This window comes from Lissotriton helveticus, chromosome 12, assembly GCF_964261635.1.
Source record: "Lissotriton helveticus chromosome 12, aLisHel1.1, whole genome shotgun sequence".
NCBI lineage: Eukaryota > Metazoa > Chordata > Amphibia > Caudata > Salamandridae > Lissotriton > Lissotriton helveticus.
Genome location: NC_136073.1, coordinates 829,295,216 through 829,310,056, shown reverse-complemented (window position 1 = coordinate 829,310,056; position 14,841 = coordinate 829,295,216). Strand labels below are relative to the sequence as shown.

The 14,841-nt window shown below is 44.4% G+C and overlaps 1 protein-coding gene across 1 annotated transcript in view; it reads left to right on the top strand.

Annotated features, from left to right (window-relative positions):
- LOC144798980 (mucosal pentraxin-like) overlaps window positions 1-13,417 on the top strand; it is a 32,829-nt gene extending 19,412 nt beyond the window's left edge. The window contains exon 3 of the mRNA XM_078670121.1: window positions 10,397-13,417. Coding sequence (XP_078526247.1) covers window positions 10,397-10,992 — 596 coding nt within the window. The 3' untranslated portion in view covers window positions 10,993-13,417. The remainder of the gene's footprint in view (window positions 1-10,396) is intronic.
- The last annotated feature ends 1,424 nt before the right edge of the window (window positions 13,418-14,841 follow it).

Below are 14,841 nucleotides of genomic sequence, written 5' to 3'. Positions count from 1 at the left end.
CCATGTCAGGTTTGCTCTGTCTCAGCTATTTGTTCATTCACATTCTGTTTGGAGATCTTTTTTTGCAGCCTGTTGCAGTTCCTGGACTTTCAATATCTGAGCTGGTAACAGGGCAAGCAGGCAGTACCCGGTGAGCTAGTCTGGCAGGTCAGTGCGTGCTATGTGGTCCATGTTTTGGCCAGCTGCCGGCCTATTTAATGGTCTGCTGAGCACTATTTTACTGTTAACTTCCTTGATAGTAAAAGAAACTTTGCGTACAGCGAGCTCAAAGGCATGCAGTCGCCCATGCCTTGCAAAACACTTACACAGCGTGTCTTTACAGGTTCAAAACGGCTCTAATTTGCAAACATGGGCCACTTTTTTAGCCATCTGACTCACTAATGAGGGCCAGTTTGATTTTGGTGCCCGGGCCTATTTTCTGTCCCAGTAAGACCATGGCTGGCATGGATGGTGAAGGGGGCAGAGTGGTGGCTTGACCAGGCATTCAGCAATTCAGCGTCACAATAGAGGAATTCTGCCTCAGACACCAGGGACAAGTCCCCAAAAAAGAGGCAAGGAATGGATCCTGAAATCTGCCTGATTGAGGTGAGAGCCGCATAAGGCGATAGCAGAGACCCGCGCTAAGCTACAGGACAAGTCCCGGATTCTTACTGTTGGGGGACAGACTGTATGAACCTAGGCTGCCAATTGTCTCAAAGTCACCTAGGGAGAAGGCTGTGGATGTGAATATTATCTGAGGCTAGTCCATCCCTTTACTGTCCTGTCCATAATGATCGCAACATGGAACTGGAGCGCCAGACCTGCTACAGTGGGTAGATCCTTTGTGAGTCCTTAGGGCAGCAGAGTCCTTCAGATAAGGCAAGCAAGATGTTCTCAAAGGAATTTGTAGGGTTTCTGCAAAGAATGCTACTGATTGGCTGCATTTAGCAAAGGGGTGTGGCCAGTTCAGCCAGACCCTGCAGCCCACCTCCCCGACCTACCACCCCCACTCCCCATATGCGCAGAAGCATAGAGAGAGTAAGGGAACTGTAAATTTGTTTACTAAGATAAGGTGATATGCGTAATTAATTTCGGCCTTGTGGTCCTGCAAAAAAATATTCTGTTATGCGAAATCTAACCCTAGATGTGTGGCACTGTGGCAGGCGGGCTTGGCCTTTCTGTCAACAAGACCCTGACCTTCATTTTATCTTTCTAAGTGCCTCTTTGGCAGCTTCTTATTTTCATGCCTTATATCTCTTACTATGTCTGAGATCTTTTCTCCTCCTCCTGATATGTCCACTAATAGACGTTTCTTGATCATCCTGTAGAAGTAGACCTCACCAAGGCCTACCGGTGCTAGGGTTTCGCCCTTCTTTGCGCACTAGTCCTCAGACCAATAACTAGAAGTTGGCACAGAAGCTGAAATATCAAGAGAATAGTTTATTAAACCTCATAAGGTGGAACTACACAGATACAGCACCGTTCAGCAGTGTACGAGGTAGCACAAGGAGTAGAAGAACTGTGGGTCTTTTATACCGACACAGGAGCTCAAAAAGAGATGGTACAAGTACACATAGGAAGAGTTACACACATAGATGGTCATACAGAGAATGCACAGTCAACAAAGAAGGAGGGGTAATGAGTTACTGACATTAGTTAAAACAGCCTGACAGTAACAGGCTAGGGCAGGTGCATGGGCAGCTACAGACTTTTTCTGAGCATGTGTAATGTAGCAGGGGCTAAGTATAGCCAGTTCTTGAGCAAAGCACAAGGGTAGGCAACAGCGAAGATGGAAGGAGCACATGGTCAGTCCAGATGGCTGCCAGAAACAATATGGCTTCAGCTCAATGCTGCAGTGATCTTGGTCAATTTACAACAATCCGTACTATCTTCTCACGTTATTTTCCCATATCCATGGCATCTACTTTGCCCCAGGAACATCCTTATCATCGCCCCTGTTCTTCAAACTACAACCCTCTTTGGTCTTATAATACTGCTCATGGGCTGCTGTCTCACACGCAGTAATCCGGTACACATTCTAGTTCAATTCCACCCAACTACTTTCATCGTTGCCTATGGTACTGGTGCCCTGATGAGATTCCAGCTAGTAGTCCATTTCCCACGCTCTATACCCAGTAAACCAGGTGGTAAAATGGAAGGTGTGGCACCAACCCATTGCTGTACCCTGGCACCTATTAGTGTTCCTGTGCTCTCCATGCCACTGGATTCAAGCTAGCCTGGCTGAAGAGGGGTGAAACCCCTAAACCGGTCCTAGGATGCTTGTTTCCAGTCCAGGGAGGACAAGGCCTGGCAGTTCGGGCTGGACTGTTCCCATTGGGCACAGGGTCAAGACTGATTTGCATACGCCTGGGTTTAAACTGGAATGGCATAGGGAGCAAAAAAACATGGATTTAGGCCCAGATCTCTGTACTGGGGTGAATGTATGACATTGCTCAGCATTCTGTCCTTCAATTGTTCTTTTTGCATTTGTCAGCCTGAAATAATCTGAAACAGACCCTGTAGGCATTGCTCACTGTGTAAAAAAAAATAATAATTGCCAGAGCCTTAGTCAGATAGGCCACTACAGCCTGCAGCACACATTACCCCTACCAGCGCTGCCAATGACAGTACCAACAAAACGACTCACAGTCATATTCCTACAAGAGTGATAATTCAGACTATTCCAGGGCCCCAAAGCTATATGAATGGATTGGGTGGCAGGTATAGATAGTTTTAAATATATGTTGAATAAATAAACAACTAATGATATCATCTCTCAATTGGACAAACATCAACGCCTGTCATAAGTGCTGATGTTGACACTTAAGTGCTGGTGCTGAGCTCCGGCAACCAATGGTCCAAATTAACCATTGTCTGTAGAACCAACCGCTCCAACCAGCCATTGGTCTAGAAGGCATGTGTAATTCTATCACAGTGTGGATGCGGTCGGCACCTACACCATAAGACAATCCAGGCCGTCTCTGGTCCTAGTAGCGCTATGTGGTCCTATAGATGTTCTGCATGTCGGCTAGACACTACAGGTTTGGAGGGTTACTTATTCACTCCCCCAGTACCTTAGCACTCAAAACCCTAAAACACCTACCATACTGTAATCCTCATTAACTAATTTACCAGACAAGTGATTAGATACCCAGGTGAAGGACACCCTGTGGGGTTGGCAATTGCGAATGTATTCTACCCCAGTTCTAGTCCTAGCCCTTCACCCTCAGGTAGCCCTTTTCTCCTCCTACAGAAGATTCTGGAAATTGCATTGTAAGAAAAAAAGCAAGAGAGGCTGCAGATAAACAAAACTGTTTCAGAGAACCCCCACACACAATGCCACAATTCAACTTTCCAGAAATAAACACACACACACATAACCACCCCCCAAAGCACAAATTTCCACCATGCTCAACCTGGACACTGTTGAATATAAAACTGTTATAATTATGGTTGAGTTGGAATCCATTAAGTAATGTAAGTAGTACATGCTAACAATTTTTAAAATATTATGTGAAGATATATATTTTTGATTACGGCTCCCAGGGCGAAAAAGACTATTGTATTACTGAATATCAACACCAACAATATAGTGGCACACTAATATCGAGGACAGAATTTAGAGGGACACAATATTGAAAGGTAAGTGCATAAAGGAAAGTATAGATTTATTATTCCTAACTCCACATCTATGTACCTTGAGGATATATGGACACCGTAGGTACCTATATGTGGAGTTTGGTTTTATTGTTGGTATTCTGTCCTCGATATACTTTTTTTGATATTCTGTCCTCGATATTCTATTTTTGATATTCTGTCCTCAATAGACTATTTTTAATATCCTGTCCTCGATATTCTATTTTTGATATTCTGTCCTCGATATTCTATTTTTGATATTCTGCCCTCGATATTCTGTTTGATTTTATTCTGTCCTCGATATTCTATTTTTGGTATTCTGCCCTCGATAGTCTGTTTGATCGATGCCGCGTACCATTTTAAAGCAAATGACCGGTCCTCGAGTTACAGGGAGGTATTTCTAAGCTGTTGCGATACACATTGTGAAAAAGAACACACATTAGTCTACCTGCTTTCTAATATAAAACCCTGGTCTGCTATAGATAGTGTTTTTGACATCCAGGCACCCGAGTTCCATGACAGCTATCATTGCTCCGCACATACCTGTTGTTAATTAAGCAAGCACCCACCATCTTGAGTGAGAAGATCCTCCAGCTTTGATTACCTACAGTGCCGCAGACTGTCATCTCATGGGGCCCATAGTCATGAGTTTGCCCTAAGCCAATCATGGGATCTGCCTGCCTCAGGTCTCACTTCTCAAGACCTCCATACACCTAGATTTCTACTCCATCAGGGTTTTGTACATAGGATGCAAGTAGAGAGATAGTTTTATTTTTGTATCCAATTTTCTAATCTATTTAATATCCATTCTGTCTTCCCCATGTCTAGTTCTAGCACAGTTTACAATCCACCAACTCTCCAACTTATTCTCTTCAACTTAGGGGCCGATTACTATGTCGTTAGGAAGTTGTACCGAGCAAATCTGTTCCTAACTCATCTCCGAACGAATCGGGTCCTGCTAGACCGGACGACTGATTACGATGCTTCCCAACATCGTTTGGCCGAAATCGCATTAACTTCAATGGGAGGCTGTATTACTAACGAGAACACAGGCTCCCATTGGAAAAAGGGGGGGGTTGGGGAAAACCTTGCACCCTGTGGTGGGCACCCATTGGTGCCTGCCACATTGTGCATGGTTGGGAAGAGGGGGTCGCTTTAGCACCCCCACGGGCTACATTCGGATGCCTCTGGGTGAAGGGGGGCCCGCAATGGTCCCTCAAAGACCGATTCTGAAAGCCTGTTCATCTTGGGCAAACTGAATTGAATCGGTTGTCCAAATCAGTCATCATAATTACTCGTCCGGAAACGGTGCACATAGAGCTGCACGATTTGGCTCCAAAAGACTCGGACTGACCCAATACCTTTCGGAATCGATTTGGGCTGCCTGTTCAGTTTCCGGACATGGTAATCGGTCGATGGGAAATCTGTACGAATCAGGCGGAAACAAGGGTTCCGAATCGGATTCTGAAATACCGAATCACATCCAGGAGCCTTTCCTAACGACATCGTAATCAGCCCCTTAAAGTCTCTTAAAAATTCAGCTTCAAAAACGAATTAATTAGTCCTTGTTCAATCATCCGTACACTCATACCCCGTAACATAAATTAATGAAGATATGTTTTTATATTATTGTAGGAAAGTGCCCCTTTTTGCATGGTTGCCCCCCACTTTTTGCCTAATGTTGATGTATGTTGATCGAGTATGATCTGGTTTCCTGCCAGGTACCCAGTGCCTATGTTCTTTCCCTAAACTGTACTGTTGCAAAACCCAATTGGCAACTCTGGCCACATGTAAGTCCCTTGGAAATGGTACCATAGGTAGCAAGGGCACTGTGACCAGGGAAGACCTCTAAGGGCTGCAGCACTTATTGTGTCACCCTCAGAAGTCCTGTACCTTTACATACACACACACTGACATTGCAGGCAGTGTGTTGTGGTGCAGAACAAAGTGAAGAGTCGACATGGCACACGTCTCTGTGTGCCATGCCCACAAACCACTGCACTGGCATAGATCAGTCACCCCTCTGGCAGGGTGCACTATACCAGAGGTCAGGGTACAGGTGCATGAGCCCTCTACCCCTACCGTGTCTAAGTCAATTCTTAGACATTGCAAGTGCAGTAATGCCATTAAGAGTATATGGTGCTGGGAGTTTGTCATTATGAACTCCGCAGCACCCTAGTGGTATTACTGAAAACTTGGAAGTTTGGTATTAAACTTCTCAGCACATTAAACCCACTCTGATGCCAGTGTGGGATTCAATGAAAAATGCACTCAGAGGGCATCTTAGAGATGCCCCCTGAAAAACAACCTATTTCTAGTGTCCAGGCTGAGTGGCTGCTCATCTGTTGCCACCACCAGACATGTTTCTAGACCCCTGGGTCGAGAGCCTGCCGCTCTCGGGGTCCTGAAACAAAGCACATCCTGGGACGTGGTGCCAATCCTCCTCCCCCAGGATGGGCAGAGTCCACGAAGGGGAAGCTTCACCGTCTTGCCGCCTTTGGGAGTTACCTCAGCCATTTGCTGCTCCCAGCAAATAGCCCCCACCAGCTCTGACCCCCACTTTGGGTGGGAGAATCAGCAGGAAAACCAAGTTAGGAGGAGAGTTTTATCCACCTTTGCCAACCCCACCCCTCAGGTGGAAGAGGCGAGGTGAAGCACAACTCTCAGTCTCCGCCATCTTGCAGATGGGGACCCAGCCAACCAGAGTGAGGCTTATGTCCCCTCCCACTGGAGAGGGGCATAATAGGGGGTGTACCCACCCCCAGGAAGGGACTCATTGTTCCCGACCTATACCTACTGCAACGCCACTAAATTTAGTATTTAGGGGCAACCCTGAACCTCACCTCCTCAGAATAAACAAGACGAAGAAGGACCTAAGAGCTGTGCTAAAGAAGAAGAGGAGGACACCAACTGCCTTGGCCCCAGCCCTACTGGCCTGTTCCGACCTCAGCCTGCTCCAGCGAAATCCTGGAGTGTCCTGCAGCCAGCAGCCCCCAAGAACCCGCAGGACCTGCCCTACCTTCCCAAACCAGACTTTGTCTCCCGTGAGCTCCCGGGACCCAACACCACGAGGAGGTCCCCTGTCAATCATGACCTGGGATCTGGTGATCCCTGACCTGCCTTAAGTCTCCAATTGATGCCTGCAGCCCCTTTCTGGAGGGTCCACCCGACTGCGACCGGAGCTGGTAAGGAAAACACAATGACTAAAGACACCCCTGCACCCGACGTCCCACGGCCTTGGGTGGCCCAAGCAACAGTGTCCCAGCATCCCAATTGATCCCACCTTACCTCACCAATTGGTGGTCACCTACAGAAGTTCTTTGTCCCCGAGCCTGCAATCATTGTTGCAACCGGAGAATGCCCATCAAAATCAACAGGGCACCCAACGCCAAACCAGCACCCTGCACCCGGCCGCCCTTGCGCGGCTGTGGGTGCACTTTGTATGCTAAATCGGATCCCACTTTGCTCTGAGCCTAACACCAGGAGATTTGCTCCCACAACCTTGTGGCCTGCTCGCGAGCAGCCACCAACGGAGGCCCCCTATCCCCTACTGGATAACACTGTGCCTCAGCACTCTGCACCCGGCCGCCCTAGTGTAGCTGAGGGCGCTTTGAGAGTGCATATCGACCCTGGGGGAACCCTGGTTCTAACCCCAGAAAACCAACAACTAAGTACTTGCCGTTAAGTCAATAACATTGTTTTCTCCTATAGGACTGCATTTAACTGCTTTCTTGTTAAATTGTGTGGAGTTGGTTTGTATGAAGCCCTAAGAAACTGCAAATGCACAAAAACTGATTTACTTACCTTTCCTCTAGGAAATGTCCCAGTGTGATATCTAGGCATATCACATTGAGTAGAGAAAGTAACTTAAAAAGTAATCCGAAAAGTAACACACAAAGTAATCTGAAAAGTAACGTACAAAGTAATTCAAACTGCTTTACAAACAAACGACTTACCTGTAACCAATCCCATTGCATTTAACTGCATTCAAACTGTATTTAACTGAATGCATTATTCTTGCAAAGTACAATTACACTCACCTGTACCAGGCCTGGCTTGGTTCTAGAAAATAAAATACAACTAAATAATATTTTTATACTTACAAATGTGTCAGAGTTCAGTCTTTGAGTGTGTGAAATCATTACTTGCCTGAGTGTGTACAATAAGGGCCCGATGTAGGTAAATCCCATTTACCGATTTTGAAATACCGAATCCTACCGAATCGGTATTCCAAAATCGGTAAATGGGATGTAGGTCCCAACATCTGGATTCGTTACCGAATCCTTAACAATTCTTTAATTACCGATTCGGTAAATACCGAATCGGTAATGCCCATTCATTCCTATGGGCTTTGAAGCCCATAGGAATGATTAGGCATTACCGATTCGGTATTTACCGAATCGGTAATTAAAGAATTCACAAGGGTGCAGGGGGTGTCACTTTGACACCCTCTAGCACCCCCAAAACGGGCATGTGTGCAATGTGGCACACAGACATGCCCTAAGGGCACGTCTGTCTGTCACATGGCACATGTGTACATGCACAGATGTGCATGTACACAGGAATCGGTTTTTTACCATGGATTTGTATTCCATGGTAAAATACCGATTCTGTAGGCCATGTGCTGATGGAACATTGGCTACCTACATTGCATTTTCGGTAGTTCTACCGAATCGTTATCATTACTGAATCGGTAAATATTACCGATTAGGTAACTTTACCGATTCGGAAATGATAACGAATCGGTAAAATTACCGAAAATGTGCCCCTACATCTCGATAGCCCTTTACCGATCGGAAACGGCCGAAAATCGGTATTTTCGGCCGATTCCGATCGGTAAAGGGCCACCTACATCGGGCCCTAAATGCTTAACACTACCCTCTGAGAAAGCCTTACTGCTCGCCCACACTACCACAAATAGAGATTAAGGTATTATCTACTTTTACCTCTGCCTAGTTGTGGTTCTACTGGACTCTGTGCACACCATACCTTACTTTGGTATAGTATATACAGGGCCAGCTTCCTACAATTATTTATTGTTATATTTAGTATTTAGTCTAGACTTGCCAACAAGATTTTAACCTCCCACCATAAAAACTCTTTATCCGTTTATAATCTTATGTGGTTCTGATACCATGTACAAACTTTCTTATGAAAATTCTCAGTTCTTGCAAGAAAGTAGAAAAATAAATGCAGTCAATCATCTAGGTTATGAATTTCAGCTTCCTGCTTTAATTAGTCAAATCCTCCACTTTATTTAGTCACACACCCCACGATTTATTAAATCAGGCCTCCTTTTTAAATATATCAAAACACCTTCTATATTGAAGCAAAACTGGTGTGATTCATTCAGCCCAAGATTTTAATTCATTTTGTCAAACCTATCACATTATTCAGAAAATTCGATTCACCGAAGATCCAGTATCATTGTGGGAACTTTCTTGCGTTGTTCACCTGAAGCCTTATTTTAACAGCCAATCCTACTGCATTAATAAGACAATCCTTATGCTTTCATCAGCAATATCTATTTGTCTTTTGTCTGCCAAACCAGCCAAACCTCTTGCTTTAATCAGCCAAACCCACGGCTTCATTTAGTCAAACTTGCGTTATTTAGACATATACTTTGCTTCATGAAGCCAAACCTCATGCCTTATTTAGTAAAATATCCTATTTATTAGCCTGGCCTCCTGCTTCATTCAGCGAAACATCCTGCTTTACCCACCCAAATCTTTTGTGATATTCTTCCAAACCTACCGCCATACTCAAACCATTCATTCAATCTACTTCTCTGGCTTGAGTAGATAATCAAGAAAAAACAACAAAAGAGTGAAGCCAAAAGGTAGGGAGAGGGAAGGCAACACGATGAAACACTCTTGTTAAAAAGAACCCTCACTCATCAACCTAGTTGGTGACATGCTTCATCATTGGGTCCCCACCAGAGAGCCCGAGTGCCTCTCTGTTGTGTGCTACAACGCCTGATTACAGCGGAGCTGTTTTTTCAGTGATGTGTGTGATGGTGAAAGAAAAAGTGAGATTTTAAAAGATGCCTCGGTTTATTCCCAAAAAAGTTTAATGGTGGAAAACCAGGCAACAGTAAAAACAAGTGAGTTGGATGCAATCTACCTGGCTAAATTGACCAGATGCATCCAATCCTCCAATGTTATTCTGTCAAATCTACTACTTTCTTTCCCAGACCCCCTTCCTTGCTCAACCAACCCTGCTTTATTCATCTAGTCCTCCTGCCGGATGCAACCAAAACTACTGTTTTTAGCTGCCTGCATATATGAAGATCCAGCCCAGGTAACCTTTAGAATTTCTTGGATCTAATGATGCACTTGTTTCTTTCCTTTGACGTCCATTTTTACTCCACAACCTTTGTTTTTTTTGCATTTGTAATCAACAACTGGTTATTCAAGGGTGTACTGGTATGTTCCAATGTTAACAAACATTTGTTACAAATCATGTAGCAAATCTCATTGAATTATTGCAATATAACAGATACTTTGTAGCCAGGTAGAATTCGGGATTCACAAGGCACCTAGATCGTTCGGTGCGGAGCCCGAGCTTCATAAATGGAATTCCCCAGCACACTAGTGGTTCCTGGATTGTGGATAGTGAAGTACGATGTAATGTTGACCAATCAGTGATTCGCTGTCCTTGCCTGCTATCACAAGTATCCCTACCCTTTTTAGCTAAACCAATGCACTATAGAAAGCAAGAATTGTGTAATACAGTAGAGCATTGCCTGCCTGATAGTAACTGTCTAATTATTTTCTTCCAGACATGCACGGAGATGCCTTTGTTTTCCGAAAGGATACTGGTCGATCCCACGTGGTCCTGAAGCCGCTGAAGGAGGAAGCACTGCACAGTTTCACACTATGTATAAGTACCTTCACAGACACATCAAAGGGTTACAACCTATTTGAGTTCAAATCTGATCCACCTTATAACTCTGAGATCACTGTTTTGAAAAGCAACTCCAAGTCATACATCCTGATTGTGGGAGACGAGTGGGCAGAATTCTCCCCGCCAGCTATCATAAACCAGTATGTGAATCTGTGCTTCAGCTGGGGCTCTGCAAATGGAACCGCGCGGCTCTGGGTGGACCGGCAGCATCTACCAAGGAAAGGCTTGAGCAAAGGATACGTCATTCAGGGGAATCCAAGCATTAAGCTTGGGATGAGGAGGACTAAGCTACCCTCTGAAGACCAATATGTTGGTGAAATATATGAAGTCTCCATGTGGGATTATGTTTTGTCAAGAGATGAAGTCCAAGGGCTCATATATTCATCCAGACCCTTGTATCCAGCAAATATCCTGAATTGGAGAAACTTGACCTATGATTTAATAGACAATGTAGTTGTTGAGCCCATTTAATCCATTTCAAATCTAAATATATTTTGGGGGAAATTACTTGACAGTTGGAATAACTTGATTGGCTACCTGAGACCATGTGCCTTTAGCAGAGCTGGGGCTTCCATAACTTGAGGGATGAATAGAAATAGGACGCCACCTATACATGGCGTTAAATTACTGCAGTTGGGAAAAAATCCTATGTATGGTGAGTATCAGTACTGCTTTGAGCTTTGCCAATGAAGGTTAGTTAAAATTTGCCCAAAGTTGAAGAGTCCCTGTGAACATTGAGAAAGAAAAACACTGACATGCTTTTTTGGACTGAAACACACCCGCTTAGCTCAATATTTCATTCTCGTCACCCCCTGCCCCCTTTCAATTTTTTTTCCCGCTGTGCTTATAAGGTTTACTTTTTCTTGAAACGTTTAGTGCAGTAATACCTTTTGACTACCTAGTTAAATACCTAGACATATTCAAAGTAAAGCCATGTCTCTGATTATTAATTCCTTAGTTCATTTAAAGTAGGAAATATTATTTGAGCTTTTTTTATGTGGAATAACTCCACCTATAGTACCAGAGTAAGGGACTGATTAGGAGTTTAGTGGGTTGGATATTCCTTCACAAACATGACGAGTAGCCCGGATATCCTCCCAGTATTATTCCATAGCACTCATAATACAGCAGAGAGGATATGGTCACGTTTGTTACTGAGTATCGATTCAACCAAACTCGGAATTAGATCCTAAAACATTAAATAACAAACAGTCAAAAATGCTGTTTTTGTTACTTTTCCAATCAATGTTTTATTTCAGTATTTCCACTAAGCAACGGTTGAGGTGCGTATAGTTCATGCACTCCCACGTAAAGCTAGCATTAGTGCAAAAGATGAAGTAAATGATCTCCCTTGAGTAATTTGCAAGTCCATATTAAGTAAGGTTAAAGCACCAAAACACAAAAAAGAGGCGGACTATTGGACAGATCTAGAGTTTGGCGGGCTGTGTACAGTCCGTTAGTGTAGCGGAGGACATGACCACCGCCTCCCTGACAGACAACTGCCCCCCATATTTAGAAATGACCTCTAACCCAGTGGTCCAGGTGGCTTTCACTGCACTAAACATTTATGGAGCTATTCCGATGTCGGAAGGACCTAAGTCCATCCGACATCGGGCAGGAGCTGTAACCGACCGGCCTGCTGTCTTCAGTTACAGCCCTGGTAGTACGATGCAACCGAACCCTGCAAGCATGCTTTCCGGTCGGAAAGCATGCTTGCATTGCTGAAAGCAGGGGTGCAGTTCATCCCTGCACCCTGTGGCCGGCACCCCAAGGTGCCTGCCACCGGGTACAGGGATCAACGGAGGGGCACCATAGGTGCCCCCAGGCCGCCATCGGTGACCTCACACCCATAGGGGCCCTGTTGGGGGGCCCCCAGAGACAGCTTCCGACTACCTTTTCGTGCCGGACAGACCGACACGAAAAGGCAGTGAAAAGCTGCCATCGTACTCCCTCGGTCGCACAGAGGCAACTGGGGGAGTACTGAAGGATTTCCGGACTGCGGACAGGCTCTCCGAGCCTGTCGTCCGCAATCCGGGGAACATGGTTCGGAGCCCTTCCGGACGAAATCGAAATCGGCCCCTTAGTGAGTGGCCCCCATTGGTTTTGATGGCAATCCGCTAAAGTTTTTAAAAAATTAAGTTTTTAAAAAACAAACTTCTTTTTTGGGGGGGCTGACACAGACCGGATAAAAAAGAATTTACACTGTCCACTGAAGTTAGGACTTGCGGTGTCATATCTTTCAGTAGATGATTGCCGCTACGTCAGGCCTTCAGACAAACTATTCCATCAACAGAGCCGATGGGGCTACGCCACCGGAATACTTAAGGTCCATCCATCTGACTACGGATGTTTGCAAGATACTCCATTATGTTTGCAACACCCTGTCCTCCAAACCTAAAGCAGGCACTGAGTTTTCTATTTTACCTGCATTTTTCCTAAGAAGGAGGAAGACAAATGTATTTTGCTCCATTTTAAATAAGTGAATGTTTAACCTGAGTGAGAGGCAAAACAATTTTTCTCCATTCTTATTGGAAAACCAACAAACATAGTACAAAATAACTTTGCCCCATTTGTAACCCCATTATTCATGGATCAGATTATTTCTTTGCTAAAAATGTGTACTACAGTGGTAATGTTTCATAAGCAATAGATATTTCAAAGATGTGCCATTGTTTCTAAAATCTTTTCTTAAATTCCAGACAAGATGCAAATATTGATATATGATAATAATGTGGGTTTCGATAGAGCGTAATTATTTGATTTTACTAAGTGACATAAATGACAGATGCTACTATCGCATAACTTCATGTTAATTTGTGTGTTACCCATAGAAGAGGTAGACCCCTTACTTTACTAAAATACCTTGTCATCAATGTAATAAAGACTGTCATATCCCGTTTAGACCATTCTTTATTATGGAAAAAGCAGAAGTATTTGGTCTCATTTTACAGCAGTTGATACATTAGCTGGCCCATTGGATTTTTATCTGCATCCTTGTACTTCCAGACCTGTCCTTTGCATGAGAAAAGCAAACATTTTAATATGATAATGTCTGGGAAACTGTAACGGACTGGATCAACTTGCTGAAACTGCAGTGCTTAATTTGGACCGCTGTTTTCTGGTGCTCGGTACCGTAACTTGAATTTCAACACCAGCGCTTGTGACAGTCTGCCACAAGGTGGTGCTGTCTGAGATGACCACAACAACAGTCAAGTATTAATTCAATATACATTCAAAATGATTATTAGCTGCCTCCCAATGGCTTTGAGAGCCTGGAATAGTTCGAATTCTCACAGTTGTAAGAGTGTGATGGTTGGTAGTTGTTCTGTTACTATCATTGGTAGCGGTCGCAGTGGCAATGTGAAGCCAAGGTGCAGTATATTTACAAATTAAGCACTGCGAAACTGAATCAGGTTAAGATCTCTGCAATCGAGTGTAAAGAAGGTTGGGGGCTGAGAAGCACATTGAAAGAAAAACTATGGCAAAGTCTTGTGTACACTAAACTCTCACAGACTGCACCTCCCATTTTAATGCGCAGTCACTAGAATTACGATAATTGATGATTTTACCCATTTATTCCTTGAGTTGCCATCTGGATATATTGAATAATTCCCATAAGAAATCATAGAAACGTTTTTTGGAGGTGTGTGAACCATTTGTGGATGATTTTTAGAACAGAGGCAGAATTGACACATTAAAAGGTATGCCTTGATTTTGCAAAAATTCATGTGTGTTGACCAGTGTCTGTTGCATCCAGAATCCCAAAACCAGAACAACTGGCCGCATTTTTATTTTGAGGAAGGGGCAAACCTACCCAACCATAAAAGGCCAAGCCAAGATGCCAGCAGAGCACTTCCTTACACTGTGTTGGTAAATCCAAAAAGAGCAATTGATGGACAGAATGCAGAACAATGTCATACATTCACCCCAGTACAGAGATCTGGGCCTAAATCCATCGTTTTTTTGCTCACCATGCCATTCGAGTTTGAACCCAGCCATATGCAAATCAGTCTTGACCATGCGCCCAATAGGAACAGTCCAGCCCGAACTGCCCAGCCAGGTCCTCCCTGGATTGGAGGCAAGCATCCTAGGACCGGTTTTGGGCTTTCAGCCATCATCAGCCAGGATAACTTGACTCCAGTGGCATGGAGAGCACGGGACCCACTTCTGGGCATACCCATCCCACTCAGGGTGACAAATGCAAAAAGAACAATTGATGGACAGAATGCAGAACAATGTGATACATTCACCCCAGTACAGAGATCTGGGCCTAAATCCATCGTTTTTTTGCTCACCATGCCATTCCAGTTTGGACCCAGC